The sequence below is a fragment of the Trichosurus vulpecula genome, chromosome 1 (assembly GCF_011100635.1).
Source record: "Trichosurus vulpecula isolate mTriVul1 chromosome 1, mTriVul1.pri, whole genome shotgun sequence".
Classification (NCBI taxonomy): Eukaryota; Metazoa; Chordata; class Mammalia; order Diprotodontia; family Phalangeridae; genus Trichosurus; species Trichosurus vulpecula.
This window is the reverse complement of record NC_050573.1, coordinates 567569307-567596915: the sequence shown is the minus strand read 5'-3', so window position 1 is coordinate 567596915 and position 27609 is coordinate 567569307. Positions and strand designations below refer to the sequence as shown.

Genomic DNA, 27609 nt, shown 5'->3' with positions numbered 1-27609 from the left:
GGATTCTTCTTAAGTGCCTAATGGATAGTGGGCTTTGGGCATAAACAGGTAGCAAATACTCAGAAATAAGTTGTTATTTTAAAATAATTTGACTCAAGTGAATTTTTCTTCCCAGAATAAAATTGTAAGAATAGCACAAATTATTCCTGCAAATTAGATTCTTATGTAAACAATTTGCAAAAGTTGAGAATTGTTTTTTGAGTTTGTTTTTTTCCGAAATTACTCATTCACCCTTTAGTCCAGATGGATGCCTCTGCCTACCCAGAGGTGTACATAATCTCAACACTTAGCACACTTTGGAAAATTCCGAAGTTGGACTTGAGTTTGAATCCTAATTTTGTACTACATATAAGACCTTGGGCAAATCATTTAAACTCTGGGCCTCAGTTTCTTCATCTGTATAATTAGGGGTTTGACCTGGACCACATCTTAGATCTCTTTCACTTCTAGAATTACGAGCTTATGGTTTCCAGAAGAAAACTTTGCTTTATTTATTGTCTATATTGAATACCTTGGTATTTTATTAGTTGCTTAACTTTGAGTAAAAAGAAAAGTTTAGATAATCTTGAGGAGATTGAGGTTCATTTTTTAAAGTAATATATAACTGTTTCAATAATGTAAAATTCCAAACTATCATCGTATCAGTTGACCAACCAGCCTTCTGATTGTGCTAAAATGTATTCTGTATAAAGTAGGAATTACATATCATTTTAAATAACAACCTAATGTGGCATCTACAAAATGTTTTCAGCTTAATTCCTGCCATAAAGTGGTATCCAGTTTTGATTATCATTACAAATACTGATCATATGTCAATCAAATGGATTTGTTTTGTATAATTGAATAAAGTTTAACTTTTAAGAAAGCATCATATAGGCTATGATTGGTCTCACTCTCTTTGATGTACTAAAAATGGAAACAGAAATTCATTTAAATGTGGAAAAGTAACTTCATGAACTACTTTTGGGGAAAATCTTTTTGCCATTCAAATTAGGCATGAAAATTTCCTTAAAAATTATTTCAGAAAAATAACATAAAACAGATACAGTTTTTGAAAGATTCCAAGTTAAATTGTACCTTTTAGAAGATGGGGTGAGGGGTAGGAAGGCGGAGAGGGACTTCTGATACTTTTAGACTGGGTATTTTAAGGGAAAAAAATTTATACAACCAGGAAAAGTCACTAATTAGGTAGTATTTTCTTGGATTGAAAATTGCTTAGTACTGTTAAAATTATGACCATAGTAAATAAAACTTGAGTTTTACACGCACATTATTATTCACTAATAATTTTTTTAAACACCAAGCAATTTAAAAATCTCAATTGCCATTTTTTTTTAGGGACAGTTTTGGCTAAGATTGTAACTGACTGAGAATTAGGCTTACAATGGAAAACATAGCTGAGTTTTAACCACATTGTTACAGACATCTGTGAAAGGAGTATCTTACTCATATTGGAGTTAAATCCGTAATTAGCTACTATTAGTAATGATCCTTTCCCTTTTTTTGTAGACTTTAATTTTGATAACCTGACCTGGAGTATATTTCTAGGGCAGTGAATAAGGCAACATTTCAAATTTCCTGGTCCTATTTAAGCTTCTGGCTGCTTCACAATATAATGAGTTTAAGCTGAACTTGTTTACAAGTGATTGCACAAATTAGATGTAAGATTATGTTGTTTGAATTCTCTTGAATCATTTCAATTTTGAGCTTTGTCCTTTTCAACATTTTTTCTCATTTGTGTTAAATCACACTGTTGCAATCAGTTTTCTTCACTGGTAAATAGCTTCTGAATTGCGTTGTTTAATTTTTTAACATTAGGCTATCGAAATCCCTCAAATACTGTGCAATCAAATTTAGCTTCTTTGTATTGTCTGCTTTAATTTCAACATTCTGTTTCTTATTTGTGTGTGTGTGAGCCCCTACACACAATATTTGCGTCCCAGGGCAGTCCTTTTTCTTCCATGTAAATACTAGGCAGTTTTTCTTTCCATAAAGTGAGCTGTTGTTATTGGACAGAGAAGAAGGATAGGAAGACATTAGAAGCCTCTCTATTAGTCCTCATAAGTCAGTGGAATTCCTAGTCTACATTTTCCACCAAATGTTCACCTTCCTAATATCTTTCAGCAATAGGAATTTCTAGAAAGTTAGAGGTACCCCGAGTTAATAGCAATCTATGTCATAGAAAACTTTTCTAAATTAAAACAGGGAGGAGGGTATCAAACACCTGGGATAGAACCAAAGGTGTTCCTAATTTAAGTTAAATATGTTTTCTTTCCAAACTTCAGACATACTGAAATATGAAATATAAGAGAGACTAAGTGGGATACGTTACACTAGGACGGAAGAATTTGGTATAAATAAAAAATATTTTTCTCCTTCAGCAGTAATTCTTATCATTCTTTTTTTCCCTTTCCCCCTGCCAATGCACCACTTCCTTCTAACCAACCACAATTAGACACTAAGTAAGCATTTGAGTTATGTTTCTATGGAATCCCATAGAACAGAAACTACCTAAATGAGAGGCATGCGTGCAAGATTTGATTTTGGTTTGGCTTCTGTAGAACTACAGAAATGATACTAGAAGCCAGAATCCCATTGATAAGATGTTTTGGGTTTAGGAGTTATAGGAAAGTTAATATATTTCAGAACCCTACCAAAAAGATTTTATTCCTAGTTCAGTTATCTGTTCTGTGCCCCAGATTATAGTCGTTCGCTTCTCTTTACCAGTCTGTTTACCATTCTCTCCTTTCTCAAACCCCTTGCAAAATTGTTAGTATTGTCATTAAACTATTTTTCTGTAATATCCTATATTTTTGTTTTGTTTACATTCCTGACAGCTGCAAAAATGAAATGCTAAATTCATCTACTTTCAATAATGTGACGATAGAAATTGATGGGCAGTCTTTGTGTTGGGCATGCACGAACCCATTGTAATGGCTATGTGGATTATGATTTCTATTTTATTTGCTTTTAAGTACCTTTAAGAAACAATTATCTTGATTAAAATTAAAGGAGGGTATACACTTCCTTTAACATATTCCTAGCTGATAGTTGATAATTTAATACTCTGGTCCTTTACAATATAAAATATTTGCAGGCTTGTAATTATTAAATATGTGTGTTACTCAAATTTCTAAGAAATGAGAATCTTGTCTGGGCCAGAATCTAGTTGTGTAGGAACATAAATTAACTTTTTGTGGATAAACTACAAAATCATGGAATAACAACTCCCTGGATATTCTAGCCAAATGGGCAGTAACTACAGCAGCACCAACTAATCACATTTAATATTGAGGTGTTGAAAGCGTGCATATTTTTTGGGCAGCTGAAAGAGCAGTTTCGTTAAATACAGTAAATCTTTGCTTTAAAAATAAGGGATGAAAAGATTCTATTTTTACACATGTGGTACTTCAGATAATAATGTCCACAAGATCTCAAAAAAAATTCCCTTTATTTATACTTTCTCTTTAGGGGCTAAATAGTCTTAGAGGTGATATTTGTCCAAAGTTCTTTTCTGCACGGACATATTAATTTAGAGGTGCTTCATTGCATGAGTCTATTTCCACCAAGAAATAAAGCTATACCTTTTTTTTTTTTGGAAAAATAAATAAATCAATAAAGGGATGGTGTCTGCTGCATTTTTTTCCCCAGTGAATATCTTTTCACTAACAGTACAAAGTTCATGGTTCACAGGATTTAGGATATAAGATAACAATAATGACTCACATTTACGTAGCACTTTGAGGTCTTCAAAGTGATTTAAAGTGGTTTTTTAAATAGCTTTTTTTCAAAAATTATTTTGGAAAGGTGTAAAATATTAGTAGTACTCTGTTTGAATTGAGAGTTTCAGTGCCAAAGTTTTAAAAAATGTAATCTTTAACTATGCTGTCTTTTAAATCTGTCTATCAGATGTTCTCAACCTTTATCTGGTTGGAACAAGCATTATTTCTTTCCTGCTGTGTAAAGTTTGTTCGTCACTTATCTTTCTCATTAATACTATCTATATGCTGGTGTGAATAGACTTTTGAAGTTGGAACTTTTAAAATTATATATTATTTTTGAAAGGCGGTTATGCTCAAGGGTAAAGTTATGATGAAATGTTTCTTTGTGAACACTGGGGCTAGATAGAACCTGACTAAACCTGCATTAGAAACCACCTGGTGTCCATTTTGCTGGCTCAGCACTTCATTAAAGCATATAGGTTTAATCATTTATGATGTTTCAGTGCACTTAGATTGGATTGCAGATGTCAGACTTTTTCTTAAGTGAATCTTCTGTCCATTAAGTAAATTATTGGAAAATATTTTGCAACATGGTTTAATAAGACATGTTTCATCTTATTAATTAGTAGCATTGGCTGTCCTTTAAAAAAATAAAATAAAAAAAAGTAGTCTGAACTGCCAATGCAAGATAGCTGGTACGAAAACTTAGAGTAAAGATTTTAGTAAGGTAAATTCACACCTAATTTACATACATGACAGTTTTCTTACGGCTAAGTTTTATTCATACCTCCAGAACCTTTGTGACACTATCAGAATATTATTTCACCAAAGAATTAGGAGGTTGATTTTTTTAAAAAAGTTTTTAGTGTTTATTCAACAAAGTTATATCAACTGACTAATACGTGGTCATAATTAGATGAAAAATATTATCTCATTATAGTTATGAAATTTTAAGATGAATTTAAAATAATACTTTGGGATTACTAAAGAAAATGCACAAAAGGTTTTTTTTTAAATAATAGAAAATAATACACTAAAGCATGCTGTCATGGGCATATGCAGAGAATGAATAGCGTAGAAATTTATAGTTGTCTTTAAAAAGTGATACTTTCATTTATGAGTATTAAACCCATGAAAATGGACTCTCTGGTCACTTTGGCTGCTACATATTGCAGGAGAATATTCTTTTTTTTTTTAAATATACCACTATCACTGAGGATAATAAGTTTCTTTCTGAACTTGTAAGTTCTCAGTTTTAGTATTTAAAAAGCTCTTTTTCTGCAGTATTCTAAAATGTACAGTAGATTGTTATACATGACTTTTAGGAAGAGGGAAGGTTTACATTGGATTATATATACTGTAAGTAACAAAAAAAGGTAATGGAGGGACATAACAAAGCATTCATTATTTTAATCCTTCTTAGTGTTGAAACCTTTTAATGAGAGCATCTTTATACTTTGTGTTGAAAAATTATTTCAAATGAGATCACATGTGAAGTGTTTTGCAAACCTTAGAGCGCTATATAAATGCTAGCAATTATCATCGTCATCATCATATACTTCATGCTAATGACAACTTAACTCTGGTAAAGTGGATACCATTGTTACTTCTTGAAATGGTGTTCCCCATGTGACTTTGGCTCGTATCTGCACTAGCCTATTTGTGCTTGGATTATGATGTTAAAGTAATTCAATATGCTTCATTATTTTCTATGTGGAGTTTTAACATCTAAAGATTTCTTTGCATGGGTCAGCCTTGTCTGTCCTTTTTTTTAAAAAATGATTTATTGATGCTTTTAAAAAATCACTTCAAGTTGTCTTCAGGAATCAATTACAAACATCTCAATGTGAATAATTAAAACATTAACAGCTTGGTAGATGATAGATACCTTGGTACCTTACATTTGCCTAATTGATTTTTTTAAATTTTGGAGACAGTAGTACAGTTCTATATACTTTAATTGATATTCATCTGTTTATGAGTCAAAAATAGCATGCAAATGACAGACATTCACTAAGGCCTTACTGTTGTGTGTAGCTTTTATGCTAGGTGCAGAGTGATATAGAAAGTTCAGATTAAATGAGGGTCTGTGCCTTTGTAGAATTTGGGGTGTGGTAAAGTATTAGTTTAGATAAGAAACAAATTTAAAAAACACTACAGACTTAGACTCTATTTACCCTTAAATGATATTTTAAAAATTTTAGGGCATTTTATTTTAATTGAACCTCACAGAATTTTCATTTTAGTAGTGTGACACACCGTTTTTGTTTCTTCTGTCCTTAATATTGGTTCAGATTAAATCTTGAGACATACTGCATTTAAAATGTCCTATCACAGTGTCCTGGTTAACAGCAGCTATTTGCGTGGATGCTTTGTTCATGTTATTTGATAACACTAAGGGGGATAAAGCTTTGCTTTCATGTAGAAGACTTCACAATAGAGATGAGGGTGAACAGGGTTTATAAACATTGTTTTGAGTAAAACTTGGAAAGTCCTCTCTGGTATTCTGTTAGGTGGAAGTGAAGGTGAGGGATTGGATGGTTGTTAATTATAGGTATATGTTGTCTTGTCTTATACTTTTATAACTTTTTGAACATTTGCAAAGAAGAGGTACTTTGTATTCAAAGAAAACTGTCGTATCAAGAGAAATTAATGAAAAAAATGTGAAAGAAGGTGATCTAGCTATATCATATCTCAAACTGTATTATAAAGTAGTAATTATCAAAACAATCTGGTACTGGCTAAGAGATAGAGTGGTGGATGAGTGGAATAGATTAGGAACACATTACATTATAGTAAATGATCATAGTAATCTAGTATATGATATACCCAAAGATTCAAGTTTTTGGAACAGAAAAACTCATCATTTGACAAAAATTGCTGGGAAAACTGGGAAACAGATGGCAGAAACTAGGTACAGACCAACATCTCACACCATATACCAAGATAAGGTCAAAATGGGTACATGATTTAGACATGAAGGATGATACCATAAGCAAATTAAGAGAGCATGGAATAGCTTATCTGTCAAATGTACAAATTTATAAAATGTAACATAGATAATTTTGGTTATATAAAATTAAAAAGTTTTTGCACAAACAAAACAAATGCAACCAAAATAAGGAAAGTAGAAAATGGGGAGGGGGGGATTTTTGTAACAAATATCTCTGATGAAGACCTCATTTCTCAAATATATAGAGAACTGAGTCAAATTTATAAAAGTATGTCATTCTTCAACTGATAAATGGTCAAATGAACAGGCAGTTTTCAGACAAAAACATCAAAGCTGTCTATAGTCACATGAAAAAATATTCTAAATCACTATTGATTAGAGAAATACAAATTAAAACAACTCTGAGGTACTACCTCATACTTATCAGATTGGCTGATACAACAAAAAAGGAAAAATGTTGGATGTTGGAGGGGATGTGGGAAAATTGGAACACTAATGCACTGTTGGTGGAATTGTGAACCGATCTAACCATTTCGGAGAGCAATTTGGAAGTATGCCCAAAGTGCTATAATACTGTGCATACACTTTGATCCAGCAATACCATTGCTAGGTCTATATCCGAACAACATCCAGAAAAGGGAGAAAGGAGCTATTTGTACAAAAATATTTATAGCGGCTTTTTTGTGGTGACAGAATTGGAAAAATCGAAGGGATGTCCATCAATTGGGGAATGGCTAAACTAGCTGTGGTACATGATTGTAATGGAATATTTTTGTGCTTTAAGAAATGATAAACAAGAGGATTTCAGAAAAACCTGGAAAGACTTGGTAGAACTGAGGCATAGTGAAGTGAACAGAACCAGGGAAACGTTGTACACAGTAACAGTAACATTGTTCAGTGAAGAATTATGAATGACTTAGCTATTCTCAGCAATAAAGTAATCCAAGACAGTCCTAAAGAACTAATGTTGAAACATACTATCTGCCTCCAGAGAAAGAACTGATACTGTTTGGATACAGAGTGAAGCATACTATTTTTTACTTTCATTTTTTTTCTTTTATTCGAGTCTTCTTGTACAAAATGACTAATATGGAAATATTTTACATAATTGTATATATATGTAACCTATATTTAATTGCTTACCATCTCAGGGAGAGGGAATGGAAGAAGGGATATTTCTTGGAACTCACAACTTTAAATAAAACTTTTAAAGAATTAGGAGAAAAAAAAGGAAAGTGTCTATAGCTATAGAAAACAACCCTGAAAGCATGATGTCCATGCAGAGACTTAAGGTCCTTGAGAGCCTAGCTTTTCCCTTCATTCCTTTCTTCCTTCCTTCTTTCTTTCTCTTTGCTTTTTTTTTTATTTTTGTTTAGATCAAGATGATTTTGCTCCCAGATTCTGCTTGACACACCATTACCTGGGCTTTCTTTTTCCCCCATTGATGTTGAAAGTTTGTGAGTGAGACTCATTCTCACTGCTATTATTCAGTGGTCTGTGGGTGGGTGGGTAGATGTTGGTGGGGGGGGAGGGATGGACTTGTTTTCTAACAAGGGCGGGGGAAGGAATTTATAGACTTTGAGGGAACTCTTGTGAAAATTAAATGAAAAAAAGCATTTTCTATCTGTGCAACTATCTACCTAATCCAAAGGGAGAAGGAAAACTACTGGTTTCTATTGTGTCACTGCAACTAAAAGCTCTTCTGTGTATGGTTTTCAAAGGTCATATTGCTTTAATTCTGGTTTGGGCCTTGTTTGTGTTGAATTTCAGCCAGCAAATCTTCAGTATACAAGAGAATTTGAGATCCCCATCCCCCCTCCCCGTTTCTTCTGTTTTTGCTCAGTGTAAACAGTTCCTGCCCTAGTAACATAGACAAATATAGCAGAGAACCCTTTTCTGGGAGAAGACTTCTCTCTAAGCATTTTTTAACCATTTTTGGGAAGAATTGATCTGTCTCTGTGTGTAAGACAGAGAACAATGGAGAGGGAGGCAATAGCTGTAAATTGAAGTGACATCATATGTATAGTTCCCATTGATCCGCTTTTAGTCTCCAGCCAGGATAAAAGGAAACGGCATCAGGGAGGAAGTCTGCCTCATTTAGGCACAGATCCCAGTGTGATAATGGAGTAATAATAGAAATCACTCCACTGTCAATCGGCCGCTGCATTAGTACGAGGCACATTTCCCCTCTGAGGAGGCTTTCAATGACTTCATTCAAGGGCAGGCTGGCGCAGATAAGATATTCAGCCGACCAGCTGTATTCCTTTACTGATTTCTACCCTGACTTTGGGGTACGGGGCAGGCAGTGGCAGGCGGCTGGGGATGTTCAGGCCCATAGTGCCTTGTCATGTTTCATGCCTGTGAAAGGTCAGTAGTTGTATATTTCAGTGACATTTTTTTCTGGGGAAAGAGGGGGATCCTGGCATTTATGGCATTATGCTCCTGCAAGAAATAACAGCAACCTCATTTGTGTGGGTGGTCTTCTGGGAGTCAGGTTTGATGACCTTGTAACATCACTAAGAGTTTTTGAAGCGTCAGTTTGTTTTCTTTGTGCTTCTTACAGGTTGGGATGGGTTTGGAAAATTCTTATTTTCTTTCCAAGGGCCTGTGCAGAAACTCCTCCAAGCCATTCAGAGCCTTGTGGTTTTGCTTTACCACCAAGTTGGCCGATGAGAAAAATACAAGACAGACTTTTTTCCTCCTTTCTCATTAATTAGAAACTGTGGCATTCTCCAAATTTAGAGCAAAAGTAGAAAGCTTTGAAGTGCCAATAAATGGCATTTGTAGTTGGCCGATGGAACTAAGCATTATATTTTTCTGTTTTTGTCGGACAAGTTTTATGGTTTTATGAGACTCTGTCTTTCAAGTACACACGCAGTGTTGGTGTTCCACAGACTTATTTTGGTTGAGGTTTTGAGTCAGATGAATTTTAAAAGTACTGGCCTGGTCCTCACATGGAAAAAAACCAGTGCAAAAAAAAATCCTTGTTTGTCAAGTAAAGGAAAACAGATTTCTATTCCTGTCACTGTTTAGATATGGTTGTGAACCGTATGGTTGTGAACCGTAAGGAAAAGGAAAGTAATATTAGTCACGTTTAAGGCAACGGAAGATATTGCTCAGAACGAGTCAATTTTTTTTCTTGATTATTTGGTAACAAAGTTGAGGCTGTATCTTTCCCAGCATTGGTTTACCAAAACACAATTGCCCTAAAAGTCATGTGAAATTAAAGTAATTTGATTTTTATATGGGTGGGAGTAGAACAGTCTACAGAGTATGTCTCCCATTACCATCACACCAGCTGCCAGGGAGAGATTCCCAACACAATACAATACTGTATTCTGAACATATTTAATAGTATAAGAAATCCTTTTACTGTTTTTAAACATTTTATTTTTGCCATATTTCTTTTCGTTACTAGGTGCCCTTACACAGTGAGCTATTTATGTGACATTTTGCTTTGAAATACTTTTAGGAAGTCTGAAACTCTTTAAAATACCAGGAAGACACTGAAATTAGCATAATTTAAAAATCAAGGAATGTAAGATAGGATTAATTTTAAAGCATTCATTAAAGAATCCAAATTCTGTGTTTCACTTTATCCATTTGTTTAGAAAAACCCATTTCTCCTTAAATTTAAAAAGTGGGGAGGACGTAAACTTTTGAACAATTAAAGGACAGATGGCTACAATTTATTTCTCATGTAGGATAATTCATACAATTCTCCTCCAAAGAACTGGAAAGAAGAAATCTGCCAACATTAGTATGGAATGTGTTCATTGTATTTATAAAGATCCCACACTGAATTTTGCCCATCTTTGAACAAGCTGGGTCTTGCATCCAGCGGGCCTGTTTCCTGTTGCCGAAAGGGTGAAAAAGTTGAAGGAATGTGCTTCTATGTGTCTGTGTGTTACCCTTTAGCTTTTTAGTTAAATTTACAGACAAAGTTTGAAGTTTATGCCCACCAAGACGTTTGTAATTAAAGATCTGCCAGTTCCCCCTCCTCATCCCACCGGACTTTCCATTGCCTGTTCAGAAGTGTGTGACTTGGTCTTAAATATTTTGACTGAAATTTATTCAAAAAACCGTCAGTAATTCTTTTGGATATGTAATATTGCATTCATGTTCATATAGTGGGTACAACTCAAGCATTAGACCAGCAGACGTAAGAACATACGTAATTAGAGTTAAAAGGGTCTTTAGAGATCAGCTAGTTTAAGCTCATTTTACAGTAAAGGAAACTGAGTCTGGAGAGAGGTTAAGTGGCTTGCAAAATGATTACAATAAGTAGTTGAGCGGGGTTGAGAGTCAGATCTCTGTCTTTTCTTTTGATCCAATCAAGTTTGAAAAAGATGGAAACGTTTTTAAATTGGTTTGGCCCAGAAATTCGTGTGACTCCTTATAATTGAGGTTTTGTTAACTAGCTAACTCAGGGTTTCTTTGCCTTTTATAAATTCAATTGAATTAGATTGTTCTAAATCAGTTCCCCAACTTGACTTAGAACAATAGCTCTTTGTTGGGGCTGCACGGAACAGTTAGGTTGAAGGTAGTGGCTTTTCTTCTTGCCCTTTCATTTTCTGAACTTCCCAGAATTAGGAGATACTAGTTTCTGTTTGTATTTGTTTCCCAAATAAGAGAAGAGTTCCTTTTAGGTAATCGATATTCTACAGCCGTATCATGCTTCATAGGTGTTGTGAGAGACAAGTTAGCAATTTTCCTGGCTTTTTTTTAATTATACTTTTGTTGATTTTCCAGGATCAATGCATGCATTGCATTCGTATTTGTAATTTATTTGTATTTTTTGTATAATTAATTCGTATTTGTAAAATACCTTTGTAGGAGGATTTTCATAGCTTTCAAGTCTGGCTTCAGCCTACTCTTCCAGACATAACTCCCCTGGGTACCAACCAAATCATACTACTTGCCAAACCCCTAAACACTGTGCATTGTGCATTGCCACTGTACTAATAATCGTAGCTGACATTTATGTAGCGCTTAACAAAGGTTGACAAAGTGTTTTACATACATTTTTATTAGATGCTTATAATAACCTTGTAAAGTGCTGTAGATATTATCACTGTTTTATAGATGTGGAAACTGAGGCTCAGAGAGATTAAGCCACTTGTCCATGGTCACATGTCAAGGAAACATCGGAAGCAGGATCTTTCTAACGCCTAGAGTAACCAGCATAGGGCCCTGAATGCAGTAGTCACTCCATATATATTTGTTTAAAAAAAAAGTATAGGGATAAAGAAAAAGTAGCCCCAGGAGTTGGCATCTTAAACATCTCCCATTGTTTCCTTTTTTAAAATCTCATAAGCTTTAATTGTGTAACCCAAAGCCTTCAAAATGACAGCAGTTATGTTGAAGTTTTGCATTTACAAGGCATTTCATAAACATCAAAAAGGTATAATTTCTAAAAAGTGTAAAGAAGAGTGCTAGTGATTCTGTGAGTCTAGGAACAAAACATTGTTGGTTGGCCTTATCAGAAGGTTCTAATAATTCTGTTCTTACTAGAGGTATCCTTTTTCTTATCCTAACAGCTAGTGATAGACTTTTTACCTTTGGATCCCAATTTTTGTATTTTAATTGGGTGGAACACTCGAGTATTCCAGTGGATCTGTGATCTCACTGATGTGGGCATTTCTTCAATACAGGTTGTAACCCATCTGTGCCAGCCCATTTTGCCCAAGGTTTGATTCTTGCCCACATTCTCCCGTAAGTTTACTTTAGGGAATCCACCCAACGAGCCAATGGCTTTCTTCAAGTTCTCCTGACATTCCAGAGGATGCCAGTAGAGCATGCTAACTGACCCATGAGTTATCACTTCTTCTCAATTATGTCACCAACCAATATTCTCTTTGAAATATATTTCTTTAATAACATGCTTCTCATTCATAATTCCTTGTTTGTAAAATACAGACTTTTCATTCCTACCATGCCCTTCAGGTGATCCCTAATTTCAGTTCTTAAGAGATTATAGTATTACATGACTAACAGCTATAAACAGTTATCAAAAGAACATTGGCATTAAAAAAATGAGCCTTTGTTCCAGGGAGAAGTTTAGAGTCATTAAAAGAACGTTAAAGTTTCCCAAAGGAACTTCAGCCCGTTCATCCTGATCATTTTTTATACTACCTCAATGTCCATTTGCAATATCTGTAATATACATACACACACACACGCACACGCACACACGCACACATTGATGGATAAGCTCTATGGGTTGTCTATCCAGTTGCCTATCAGAGTCTAGACAATAGATGTTTTCTAACCCTTGAGTATATTTTAAATGGGCTTGTCTATGAATAATTCATTTGTACAATATTATTGTTAGAGGAAGCATTTAAGTACTTAGTCTCTTGTGTTCCCTATGCTTTTGTTTCCCTGGCTTTTATTTTCTTGAACTGTCAAATTTTGTTTAAGGTTATAATCAAACATATCTGTATCTATATATGTACACACACATATTAGGAAGGTCCTGAGGTATAGTGCTTGTGTCCTAATATATTACATATTTATTAGCATTTTTCAGGATCTCATTTTTAGAAAAATGAATGACAGCCTCTTCCCTACTGCTAAATTTGGGTGGGCTCTTAAAAATCTTAAATGGATTTTTTTCTATTTCTTTATCCCTTCCAGCAAAATGGAGTTATTTAACATAGGCATTCCATAAAGAAAGGGACCTAATAAACCACGATAATGTTTCATTAAGATAAACATGGTTTTTGTCATTTCTAAAAATAGAAATGAAATGAAAAGCCATGGAAAATGAGGCTTAATTAGGCCCTAGAATGGAGTCTTTCAGAATACAGACAATATAAATTCAGAGGTTTTACAAAAGTCAACTCTAAAGTCTCCCATATTTTAGACACATACTATAATTATGCAGGTTACCCTAGACTTGTTGTCTTTGGTCTGTTTTCATTTAATTACTCAGTAAACTAAGTTCTGTTCTCATAATACATTTTATTTTACTCTTAGCTTCTTCCAGACCAGCTGGTCTTACTTCTGGAGTCTCTGCTAGAGGAGAAGACATTATGTCCCAGAATTCTTCAGAGCCTAGAGAAAACGTACCACCTCCGGGAGCAGGATGCAGAGGTAATTCATTAACAGCCCCACTGAGATATTAAACAGAGTGTCTGAGCCATTGGCTAGGAATGTTGGCGTTCCATTAGAACCCTGGGCTATTCAAGCTATTTTTTTCCATTAGCAAAAGCTGTAACTGTTTGCTTTATTTGTGAAGAAGGACAAGAAATGTGTGCCTTGATTAATCTGTTTTCTGGTTGTGCTTGCCTGTGTGCAGTATTAACCTCTTTCCATGTTACCTAGACACCATGGCATTCCACTTAATGACGGTTTCACTTATTTGGGCTTTTTGAGATCCCTAGCCATTATCTGAAATTATGAACACTCACGTGCATGTCCTCGGGGGCTGATAAGCAGAGACAGAAATGGGAGGATGTCTGTTAACGTAGGTACACATCACATCCTGTAATGGTTTTGAATTATAAAGTTAGGGTGGGGTGTTTGTAACCTTGTAGGTTGGCCAAAGTGAGATGCTGTTACACATTAATGAATCCTGGACGGAATTTGTTAGAACTTGTTGTTTGCATTTAGTTAGGACAGGAAGGGGGCCATATGTACGGGAAATGAAAGCTAAAGCTATCAAAGCCATGTTTGAAAAGTAAGACTGGACATTTGTGGGAAAACAAAATTATTTTGTCCCTAAAATTATTCTTTGTTTAGTATGTCTTATGTATAGGAAGGGGGAAAGGGAATGCGATGTAAGCCCTTAAGTGAGTGAATGCAGTCTGTTATAGTATGATGTATTTCACTGAATCCTCCAGTTGTTTAATAATTGTAGGAGGAAAATGAAGACAGTAAAAAGGGAAATCTTATGTGAAACAGATTTGAGATAGAATTCCCTGCAGCTATTAGAAAAGTGTGCTTATTAAGTGCCATGCCATTTCAAGAGATCTAAATTTCCTATATTAGGGACTAAATCTTCAAAAATTAACTGAGTTTGAATTGTGTCTAATTAAAAACTGCTGTAAATACTGTAGAAAGTCATTGTGCCCAGTTTATCAAATTATAATTGGAATGGTATGATAATAATTAAAATAGAGAGATGTTGAGAAAAGTGGCTCATTACTTTCAGATTAAAACAATGAGATGGACATTGTGGGTCCTCTCAGAACCACCATATATTCAAATATTAATGGAAAAACTCTAGGGGGCAAGGATATAGCTTTTCCCCAATAAGGACAGGCCAACGTCTTAACTGTTGCTATTTATTTCAGCTTTTTTTAATTTTGTTTATATGAGTTTCCAAATGCCAGACTGTTATTTTTAATTAGTGTTCAAACAGACATTTCTATTTTTAGCAGTTAGGCTATATTTTAATCATAGCTGAGTACCAGTGAAATGTCAGGATTCTATAATGGGCAGTGGACAAATTAAGGAGGTAGGATCAAAGCTGTCACTGTAGAGTTGCCATTTGATGCCAGCGAGTTGTGAGATGGCAGGTCTGGTTTTCCCTGCCTTTCTCTAAGGATGTAAAATGGATCCTGGTCTGATCACAATTGTCAGCCCAAATGGATTGATTTTTCATAAAAAGGTGCTACAAAGTTTTCAAGGCCCCAGAGCAAAATTGGAGTGGATGTTCAAAGTCACAACACTGATCTCCAACTTCTGTTTTTCAAGGTGAAACTGAGGTCCAAGCAGACCTTGAACAAGTACCTACCTAGAGTATGTTACCATTATAGCTTTCATTGGACATCAGTTCACAGCCACCCAGTTCCCTTTTAAGGGAATGTTCACAGAGACATAATCACATACCTGAGCAAAAGATTTTTACTTGTTTCAAAATGAATGCCTCACTGAGGTTTCCCTGAAATGCCTTGTAGACCTGGACGAATAATAGGATTTTAGCCAACCTAGGGTATTTATCCAAAACTTTGTTGGTTAAATGTAGTCTTTTGGAATCTGTTGGCATTGGATTGTGTTGCCCTTTCCCTCTGTTTAAAAGTGTTAACATTTTATTGGAGAAAAGCCTGAGGCTATTTATCATTTGGTAAAAAGGTCATTAGAACTATGACTTTATTTCATATGTACTACCAGGGTTTAATGATGATTGATGCCCTCTTTCCAGTAGATATCCATGTTCCCTGGGGACTTTAAAAACCAGTTATTTTTACTTTCCATGTAGTAGTAGAAGATAAGAGGAGGAGGAGGATTTGAGAAAGGCTCGCAAAGTCTTTTACTAGTAACGCTATGGTATTCTTCCTTTAGGCCACGGCACAGGACCAGACCAGGCTATGGCATTAAAATGAAACTGGGGAACAGAAAGACACCCCCCACCCACACACACCTTTCCTATTCCTGAACTCTGGTGTGGGGAGAGAGCTTGTGTGGTGGGGTATACACACCCCTAATTCCTCACTAGCCATCTCTAACTGTAGATTAACTTTTCAAAATTTACAAACAGCTTTGATTGCCAGTCTTTTCAAATTTCATTTCTCTGTTGTAGAAAGCTGAAGGATCCCTTTGACTGATAACTTGTGAAATTTGTCATTATCATCATTACTCTGGTCTGGGGCTCACTGTCTCAGTACAGCCCCTGCCAGCTCAGCACATTTCAGCAACCTATTATTGGGACAACAGTCTACATGGCGGTATGTCTTTCTGAGCCTAGAATTACCACCTTCTGAATTAATGTTGAAGAATTTGCCAGTTCTCTAAGATGTCCATTTAGTGGGTATGAAATCACCTCAGATTGTCTAGGTGACCACTGTGATAAGAATGAATAGTCCAGGCTAGCTGTCCTTTGGACCCCACTGGTTCAGTTCTGTTTCTCAAAATCTCAACTCCTAATAACCTTTTCGGTGGACTTCTGTCTTTGGATCTAGGGCTTTCACCTTTTGCTATATTCTAAACTTCCTCAATCATTGACCTCCAGTTCAAAACATCCAGAACTTCTGTCCTTTGAGTAGCCTTGCCTTCCACGGGTCCAGGAGATCCACTGTACTTTCCCCATTCCTCAGCTATGGGTGCCAGAGCTGGATTTTTGGTGACTGCTTTTTATAGTTCCTTCCAGTGCCTTTTCTATCGCTGCCCCTGCCTCTGCCCAGTAGAGTTCTGACACTATAGGGCCTAGTAGATAGTGATCAGAAACACAGCAGGTGCACAGGTAGTAATTGTAACATCTCTTAATAGACAAATAACAAGCTGATAGTCTAGGCTTAGATGCTAACCTGAGAACAGTGAATGAAGGAACTCACTCCCTGCCCCCCACCCCAAGTAAGAAACAGCAACGGAACAGAGTACTACTCCTCAGAGCTATGTCTGCTAAGCCGATCCATGACAGCACCATGGAGGGCAGCTAGGTGGCACAGTGTTGGGCCTGTTGTCAAAAAGACGCATCTTCTTGAGTTCAGATCTAGCCTCACACGCTAGCTGTGTGACCCTGGACAAGTCACTTAAAAGCCTTGTCTGTGTCAGTATCCTCATTCATAAAATGAACTAGAGAAGGAAATGGCAAACCACTCCAGTATCTCTGCCAAGAAAACCCCAAATGGAGTCACAGAGTCAGACACAACAACAAAGATTCTATACTAGATGAACTCAGTTCTGTATTTTGCATTTCGCTTCAGTTTTCCCTTTTGAGCCTTAACGAAGACCCTATTAAAAAACCGCAACCCATGTCGCATACTATGGGAAGAATAGGTTTTCCGTGCTTAGACTAAGACAACTAAGTAGATCATAGGCCCTTAGAGGCTAAGAGTAGCAGTGGGCGTTACAGCTCTTCAGACAAATGTGGAACAGCCTGTCAGAGAGGTGGAAACTTGGTGACAATTGTAAGCCCTTTTCCTTTCTTGGATTCTTGTTCCCTCTCAGCATCTATTTCCCTGAGTGTTTTGATGTCTGTGCCATAGAAGTGGCCTTCTTTGTTGTTATCCTTGTGGGAATGGGGTGGTTTAGGTGTTTGTGATGTTTGTAATAAGTAGGAGAACTTTGTCAGTAAGATTTATTGCCTTTTTTTCATCGCGTCCAATAGCAGGCTGTAACATCTGCTGCTCGGGAGTTCTGAGTACATAATTACGGCTCTCTCCTAGAATCATCCTCATCGTGACATTATCATAGCATTGGCTTGTCGAGTATTTACTGGGCATTAGCTGGTCGAATACCGTCCCAGCCCAGCTCAGTCATTCATTCCATCTGGAACGTGCAAACCCTTACGCTCCGTGCATTTTTGAGTGAGCTGTGCTAGGGTCAGCTTCACTCAGGAGTGGCTTTTGGGTAGAGTGATACCGTATTCGTATTAAAGAGAGAAACAAAAGCAAATCCAGCAGGATGGGTAATTCACACATGTCAGGCCGTTTCGTACGCTAGATAACACCTACTTTCCAGACACAGAAAACGAGTTTAAGGGTAGAACGTTACTTGGATACCTATTTTTAGTAAATATAGCTTGATGAACTACTTTTACTCAATGAGTCAAAGCGCTGTGGCCAGATCGTTGTCCATCTCGACCAAACGGAACAGCAAGGCAATAGGAAAAAGAATTTTTTATGGTAATAGCCTCAGTACTGGAGTTTCTGAACAAATGGCCACAGGTGGGGACAATCAAGATTTAAGAGCTATTACGCATCTATTCCTTGGAACAAGGCAAGATCCTCTTAAAAGAACCAAAATAGTTCTTTTCTTCTTATAAACTGTGAAAACAGTTAGCTGGGCCTTGAGCCTGGATGAAGTTAAGTACCCTATTCCTTACTGAGACCTAATAATAGTCTTAATTTTTACTCCAAGACTCCAATTTTAACTCCAGTTGGGCACTGGTAACTTGGTTTGTTTTTTTCGGAGCAGGGAAGGCAGGGCAATTGGGGTTAGGTGACTTGCCCAAGGTCACACAACTAGTAAGTGTGTCAAGTGTCTGAGGCCGGATTTGAACTCAGGTCCTCCTGACTCCAGGGCTGGTACTCTACTCACTGCGCCAACTAGCTGTCCCCCACTGATAACCTGTTGACTCACCATCAGATAGTATCAGTCTCTTTTAACTCCTTAAAATTTGGAGTTCTGAAACCCATTTATCTACCTTAGAATGTGTGATGGGGATTAGCTTGAAATGTGTTGTCTAGAAAATACAGTAATAAAGTGTTTTTATGTTAAAAGCAAAATAGTCATGGTTGATCCAGAAAAGGAATTTTTCCAGAGAGACAAAGGCTTATTAGTTGCCAGAGGTAGTTACTATCAGATACTGTTCCTCCTTCTCCAAAACTGAGAAAGCTTTGGTTGAGAGGTCCTAGTTTCAGGGATGTTCTAGAAGTGAGACAAGTGTCTCCATGCAGTCACTCTGCCTCACCCAGTATGACTTCGTGATGCCTTTTCTTCTCCTCTGTTTGACACCTGGCTGTGCTGTTCTGCTTTGAGAACTCACCTTCAAATATTATCATTCCCTGGAAGTGAAGTAAGGCAGCTAGAAATCAGAATCAAGCGCCATAACTTGGTATTGGCAGCAGCAACATTCTGGCCCACGTTCACTTCCTGTGGTCATTGTAGACTTTGCCTGGTCGTAGAGACAAGCTGACAAGAGAAGTACAAAGCTCTGGCCACTGGTATTACTAATTTTTTGTAATATGACATTTCCATATTTGGAGTACTGTTTCTCTCAGTTACAAAGAAATACAAATGTCTAGAGCAGGCATGTGTAAACTTATTTAAAAAAAAAAAACTACTCAAGCCACAAATGACTGAACGTGCCATAATCATTTAGTGAAGGAACCAGGGTCATTTAGTAATAGCTCCTGGGATAGTTTTTGCATTTAATAATTTTCTAGTACAGAAGAGTCTCAGTAATTTGGATTCCATTTATTTGGAATAATTCACAATTTTTAAAATAGGCTGAAATGTAGTTTGGTAATAGAACAAAGATTTTTAAGCATATTAACAATATAAAGAGCTGGGATTGTTAACCCTCTTTCATAGAATCATAGAACTTTGGTGTTAGATGGAACCCCAGAGCCTCTAAATTGTACCCGAACAAGAATAAAAGAGAACAATATTTTTAAAGCACTTTAGAAACAATTTATGTACAATTAACTATAAATATCAGATTATACTTTCATATCTAATGGAAAGAGCAGTGGGCTAGAAGCTGGGAAACCATGTTCTGGTGATAGCTCAACCACAACCTAATTACAAGGCAAATCAACCAATCTTATTCTCTTTATTTATAAAATAGGAGAACTGCATTATATGATTTCCAGTATCCCTTTCAGCTCTAAAATTCTAGGACTCTGATCTCATCCAGACTATCTCAAGACTTCTAATTAATAATATCCTAACAATATCTTACTAATATAGTTTATTGCTCTATGTATTTGAGAACAAAAAAATTATAATAGAATAATCATGTGTGTATATATATAATATATGCCAACTAATTCCATCCTCTCCTCCCATTAGTTTGAATCAGTGGTGTTTGACTATGTATCTTACAACAAAATAAAACAACCTTTATCTCTAATCTTACACACAGTCTCTTCAGTCCATATATTCTGTAGGCTGCCAGGAACTTCCTCAAAAGGTAAATCTTTAAACATCTTCCCTCATTGTTTAGTCCTAAACTGGTCAACTACTAATGGAGCCTTTTCCCCCTGGGGTTCTTACTTCTAACTTCTTTCAGGGAACAGTATAAATCAGTCACTCTGTAGTGATCCTGTTGGCGGCTAGTTCACAGACAACGCCGTCCCTGCTAATTAAGTTTCTGTCACTTGGTTACAGAGACATAGGCATGGAACCAGAAAGTTGGTTGGCCACCTGTAGCGCCTAGGATAGACAAACCTGAATCTTTCAGGGGCTCTTTCCAAGGTAAAAGAGAGAGACGGATGTAACCTTGGAAGATACGGAAATAAAAATCTTTCATGGAATTAGCTTCCACCAGCTTTCTAGGAAAAAGGATTGTAGGCTATAGTGATAGCAAGTAAATCCAAGAGAACACATTAGCAAGTAAGGAAAAAGATACTGTGTTACTAAAGAGTACATTTGCACATGTCTAACCTCACCAATGGCACTGGCCTAATTTTGTTCTTGTAAAGGTGTTTTCATGCTTACAAGGTCAAAAAATAAACCTTGTGGCTCCTTCTAAAGAGTACTCTGAACTTTGAGGTACATCACTTTGTTTCGTAGTGGACTTAAAACTGGCCCAAGAGTCCATAAAAACTGCATCCTAGACCTTTCCGTGCCAATAGGAACCTCTCTGGCTTGTGGTTTATAGGAAGGAAAATTCTAAACCAATCAAAATTAAACAGTTTAAGAACAAAAGACCATATGCATGGTGTCTCAAGTCAAGGGGTATTTTATATTACCTTTTTCTAAATTTAATTTAGGCTGTGACTTGGATTATGGTCTGAGTGGCAAGCTTTTTTTTTTCTTACAAATGAGTTGTAATGCTATTTATAAGCATTTCTATCCTTTCTGTCCTTTTAACCACTAATTGTATTTTAGAACTTCAGAACTGCCCTGCACATAGAAGGAGTCTCAATTCTGGGCCCATTTTTTAGGTTTAGGATTTCTTTCTAATTATGGGGGACTTGGAGAAGCAAAACATATCCTGAAGTAGATTTATGGCATGGATTCCCACATTTTGCTGAGTTTCAATCTTCCACTCCCTTCCCTCCCCACCTTGAATCCTCAATTACTTTTTGGTAGTCTTCCTGCAAAATAAGCAAAATATAATCCCCACTAGAATTTTCTTTTAGGAAAAATTGAAAAGAAAAAATGATGATAATTAAATGGACTTCTTTCTGCCAGTCAAATGGGCACCATAAAGATTTATTAATGTTCAAGGGACATCCCCATTCTCTTCCTTCTCTATGCTCTCACCTCCTCCCTCCCCTCTCTCTCTCTCTGGATATGGATATGAGTTATGGTAGTAGATGCCTATCATCCTGCTACCAAGGAAGCAGAGGCTGATGGATTGCTTGAGGCCAGGAGTTGTGAGCACAATAGAACTAAAAACTATCAGGTGTCCACACCAAGTCCTGCACCAAGGTAATGAACCCCTGGCACCATGGTGCCTAAGCAGGGGCATATTGGCCCAGGTCAGAAATTAGTACGTTGAAGCCTCTGTAAAGCCAGTCAGCAGTAGGATCAGGTCCATGGGTGGTTATTGTACGTCTAGCCTGAGCTAGCTAAGGAGACCTAGTCTGTTTTTGTAAGCACTGTGCTGAACTTCAAGTAAATGGAAAGTTTTTCATCTTTTAACTCTCTATACAGAATCTAGATACTGTCATGACCAGTTTTCGAGAGTGGCTCAATTGCATATTGTTTAACGCCCATAAAACCATGGCCGTGAAGTGGTAGCACCTTGGACTCTCCACATTTGCCCTCGTGAAAATTGTTCGACAGAGTCCTCAATATAGGCGGAGTTGTGGCTGGAGTTAGCTCTGTGCCAGTAATTTTTAATAAACCACAAAGTAGCAGCAAATATACTGATAGTTCAACTACTAGAACTGAAGGAGAACAGCTTTTTGTTCCGTTTCCCTCATGACAGTGGAAACACATTATTATGCTTTATTACTGAACAGACTTGGCAAGTTGTCGCCCAGTATTTACCCCTTGGAGGAACAAAGTTCCCTAGATGGTGTATTGTAAAATTTTACCTGGAAGGGAAGGCCTTGGGAAGGGTCAAAACCATGCAACCAGCCTATGAATAGAGGGAGCAATTAGTAATTTCTTTCTGGGATAAAAAGATGTGGCAACCTGTCAATATGATACCTCTTGGAAGAGGCTGGTGCCCTGTGGTTCTTCCATATGGGGCACTGCAGATAGTCACCCTCATGCCAGTTTTCTGCAAGTATCTTTCTAAGTCCTGCCCAGGTACAAAGAGTCTTGGTCGTTGCAGATAGAGATGGGGACTAGACTAGATGCCATTGATAATAGGGAACTGCCAGGTGAGAAGACCTCTTCCAGTACAGTTGGCACCTTCTTTGTGGTTTATCGTCTTACGGAGTTGGCTGCCGATGTGAGAATTTAAGCGGCTTGCCCAGGGCCAAAGAGCCAGTATGCGCCAGAGGTGAGACTTGAACCCAAGTCCTCTTGGCTTCAGGGTTCCAGCTCTCTATCCACTACTCCATACTGCCCCTCACAGTCGTCTCTCTCAACTAGTCAGAGAAATACCTTTATAAATCGGACTCTCAGTTTGCCTCCAGTAAATATCACAACTTAATGATATAGGTTAAAGCAAGTTCAAGATGGGAAAACTACACTTCTCTCTCTTTTTTGTATATTATGATTTTTCTTCAGAGCTTTGGAGCAGAAAAGGGTAGATTGGAGAGGGGAAGGAAGAGATTACTCTAATCTCATTCATTTTCCTTAGGAATGTCTTCCTTTTAAAATATTTGTCTGGACTTACTGGGAGGAAGGAAGTCTTCCCTGCTAATAAGAATAGCTCGCGTTTTTGTTGGTGGGTTATACGTTTAAAGTTTAAGAAGCGTGCCGTACAAGTGTTCCCCTCATTTTACAGATGAAGACCTTGAGACTGAGATTAAATCCAGGGTCCAGTGACAGATTCCATTCCTGGTGTTCTAACCCTTAAGTGCTGTGCTCTCTCCTCTACAGTATGGTGTCTTTCCCTCCTGCCTTTGGCTCTGCTTTGTTGCGCAGTGTTTAATGAATACTTGGAGAGCCTTTTTTTTTTTAAATAGGATCGCTATTTCTTTTCTGGTGGGTTTTTTGGGGGGGGGGTTTTGTTTTTGTTTTTTGTCATAAAAGTCCTTCATTAAATGGACCAAGGGAAGACGTTGTACCCCAGAGGAAGTGCACAGGCATATATAATCTCACGTTTCTGCCGGAGTGACACAAAGCGTGTGCCTTTCTGCTTCTCCCCCCCCTTGCCCTGACCCAGAACTTCTCCATCAGTTCGTTTGGTGGTACTTTGAGATGATGGACAAAACCCCAGGCTTGGAGTTGGGCCTTTGAATCCTGAGGAAATTCCTTATCAGCTGTTTAACCATGGCCAAGGCAGTGAGCATTTCTGAGTTTGTTTCCTCATCTCAAAATAGGAATAACGGTACTCATACTGCCCTCTGGAGAGATGTGAGAAAAATACTTTGCTTACCTCAAAGTGCCATATAAACAGGAGTGCTACGTATTGTCAACAGAAACTTAGCCAGCGGCGTCGATTTCTCGCTCTCCTCCTGTCTCCCCTGAATTCATAGCCTAATTTACTGTGGAAAAAAATAAATTCTATAAATTCTTTTTAACAGACTCACTTTGCCCTGAACCTGGGCCTAGGATTTACCAAAGGATATAGAATATTTCCTCCACTAGAGGCAGGCACTGTGTACGGCTGTAGCATTCTCAAGCTGCTTTGGCCTTCCACACCCCAAAGGTCAAGATATCAAGATAGCTTTAGTTCTCATTTCATCTCCTTTCCTTGACCCTTTCCTGCCCTCTGGTGGAGGTATTAAAAAGCACTTGAAAGACAAAGGGGAACTGAAGCTAAACTGGACTGTAGTTAGCGCCAGGATGCTTACAACCTAGCTACATAGTATTTTAAGTTGCTCTATTGGTTTCTAACTAAAGATTGAACCAAAGAGTGTTACAGTATTCCAGTACTACGGGTTCTACACCGTTTCTAGCTCTTCGGTTTTATTTACTATAATTAATGCCTGAATGTATTTCACAGATTCCTGAAAATATTATAGGAAATGTTATCTTTTTGTCACATGTTGCTGATGCTGCTTCTTCCTGGCCTACCTCATAGAGGTTCCTAGGGAAGTGTTGGAGGGGAGGGGGGATGCCACACTGACGAGTGCTCCTTATCACTTCAGGATTTTCAAGAAGCTGACCCACTCTCATTTTCAACCTGATAATATTTGAAAAGTTTCTTGAGGGGAGTGAGCTGGAATTTTATTCGTACTTAGGTAAATCTCAGCCTATTCTGTTACTTTCTATAAGACATTTCACCATTTAAGGACGTGCGGAAGAAAAGATGCATGTTCAAAAAAAAGTTTCGTTTCTTTTTTAAGTGGTCATTCATTTGTTTCAAAATAGCGTACTGAACTACAAATCAAGTTTAAGGTCTATCTTTAATGCCTCTTGGTAGACTGCCTAATATGGTTACAGTCATAGAATTACAGAGTTGTAAGGGTCTTGAGAATCCATTTAGTACAGCCCATACCCAAACAAGAATCCCCTCCATTACCTCCTGGACACGTGGCCATCCGGCTGTGCTTAGAAAAGCTGGAGTGAGAAGGAGTCCCTTACCTTTTCACACACACTTTTCTTTTTTTGTAATGTTCTGGCTTTTAGGAATTGTTTCCTCCATCAAGCCTTAATCAGATGCTCTTGGCTCTTTCAGTCATTGTTCCCAACTCGGTGCTTGGGGGCCGATCAGACGCATCTAATTCCGTTGACGCTTGGTGACCCTTGAGATATTTGAAGTTAGCTCACCCTGCCGCCAGTCTCTCCCTTAGTCCAAAACTGATATGCCTGAAGCATTGACCCTTTCTTTCTTCCTATCTAAGAAGCCCAGAGACTCAATATCATAGGGATCATAGATTTAGAGCTGGAAGGGACTTTAAAATCAAGTTTAACCCTCTTTGCTTTACAGACCAGGGAACAAAAGGCCACCAAGGTTAAGTAATGTACTCAAGGTCACACCAGGAGTAAAGAGCAGAATCTCTAAATCTACAAACCCATGACCTCCAACTCTAGAGCCATTCACTGTTCTTTGGATGACATGATGCCCCCTCTTACTTATCCTTCAGATAAAATACAAACGCTTCTTTCTCTTTGGCATTTAAAGCCTTTCACCATCTGGCTCCATGCTACCTTTCCTGGCTCACTGAATCTTATCCTCATTTATGCCACTGATGTTTTGGTCAGACCTTCCAGGTTGTTGATAACCTTTCATGTCTCATTTCTGTAACTGTGTGGGCTGTCCCTCATGCCCGATGAGCTTCCTCTGCATTTCTACCTTGGTAGAATCCTAGTCTTCTTTCAAGACTCAGCCAGGTAAAGAGCCTTATCTAAGGACTATTCTGATTCTCCCAGTGACAAGTTCTTTCCCACAGGAATTACTTTGTATATGTTTATCTGTATTCATGTTGTTTACCAGAACAAAATGTGGACTTCTTGAGGGCTAGGACTGTCTGTTTAGTCTCTGTGTCCCTGGTTCCTAGTACAGTCCGTAGCAAGCAATTAATAAATGCTTTTTGAATGAATGAGTGATTCGTATTCCCACAGTCATCATTTCTTCAGGCCAAACATGCCCAGTTACATCCATCAATCTTCTCCATTAAATACCTTCACCATCCTGGTCATCCTTTGGTTTATCAATATCCTTCCTGAAATGTGATGCCCAGAACTAACCAAAATCGGTACTCTGGACGTTGACCTGCTGGGCAAAGCTCAGTAGTACTGTCCTATCTCTAGTCCTCAGCAGTGTGCATCTCTTTGTTTAACCTAAGATCTTACTATTTTGGGTTGTTGTTGATCACTATGCCACAGGCATCCAGATGACCCAAGTCTTTATCAGGTGAATAGCTGTCTGATCACATCTCCTGTTAAGATTCTTATTTATCCCACTTCTTTGTCTTGTCCACAAGAAGAGCAAGAAAGATCATCACATGCTTTGTTAATATCTAGGCTAAAGAATTCCCTGATTTGCCATTCTAGTAATCCTGTCAGAAAAGGATTTGAGGTTATTCTGACATGACTTAGTCTCGATAAAACCATGGATGTCTCCTGGTGGTCACTGCTTCCCTTTCTAGTTGTCAGCTAACCATCTCTTTAATGATACATTCTAAAATTATGCAAGGAATTGCAGTCAGGCCCATTGCTATATAAAGATCTGATAAAAAGCTATTTTTTGTTTCCTTTTTTGGAAAATCATGATAAAGTTTGCCCCTCTCCAGCACCGTGGAATCTCTCCCATTCTGCAAGATCTTGGCTCAGTAAAGGGCGTCATCAGTTGCTGGGATGTAGTTATCAGGGCCTGAAGACTTAATTTCATAAAGGACAGCTAGGTGTTTTCTTCCTTTTTCCCTACTTATCTTGGTTCTTAACTCCCTCTTACCCATTTTTGTGATTGCCCTTTCAAGTACAAAATTTGTGTTTATTGGCAGGGAAGAGTGAAGCAAAAAGAGTTGAGCCTAGTTCTGCTTTCTCTCAGTCATTGGTTCTCATCATGTTCTCCATCCTCAGTAATGGTGCCATCTTTCTTTGATTCCCTTTCTTCCCCCAGTATAACTTCTAAAAATATATTCCTTTTTGTGGTTGACAACTGTCAAAGTCTGTATTAGAAGAGACAAGCCAACAAAAAGGCAATCTTACATAGCTGAGTTTGAAAGAGATAGCTCACTTTGGTCAGTAAAAATGTCCTCGTGTCTTCTAAGTGTCCATTTATTCCAAAGTTGTTTTCTAGCCTTTTAGGCCTTTGTTTTATATATTCTTTTGTCGTGTCATGGCACACTGGGATTTAGGGGGTTATGTTAAAGGACTAAAAAATACCCCTAAGAATGGAAACTAAAAATAGACCAGTTATTTGCTCAGACCATACAAAAGAGCCAAAGATCATTGGCACTCATTTCTACTTTTGTGGTCTGGCCCATGAAAATTTGAGGTGGTTTGTAGATCCCAGGTTATTTTCTGGGCAAAAGCATTTTTCTTCCATTTCAGCATCTATGCTGCTTACTACCTGAGGGCAGTAAAGGGGAGAAAAATGTGTTGCTATAAAAACTTTGGCCTTGGTTTTGTAAAAGCATCTATTAAAGCCCCACCATCTCCGTGTGTGTGTGTGTGTGTGTGTGTGTGTGTGTGTGTGTGTGTACGTACATCTATATACACACACATATATGATGGTATTTGCATAGCTGTGAGCATTTTGGGAGGAACATAGAATTTAAAACAGACATTATGAAGAAATCT

The 27609-nt window shown here is 37.5% G+C and overlaps 1 protein-coding gene across 1 annotated transcript in view; it reads left to right on the top strand.

Annotated features, from left to right (window-relative positions):
* Positions 1–27609, top strand: part of LOC118834457 (aminopeptidase O (putative)) — a 542097-nt gene that overhangs the window by 484932 nt on the left and 29556 nt on the right. The window contains exon 14 of the mRNA XM_036741906.1: positions 13657–13773. Within this exon, the coding sequence (XP_036597801.1) occupies positions 13657–13773 (117 nt within the window). The remainder of the gene's footprint in view (positions 1–13656; positions 13774–27609) is intronic.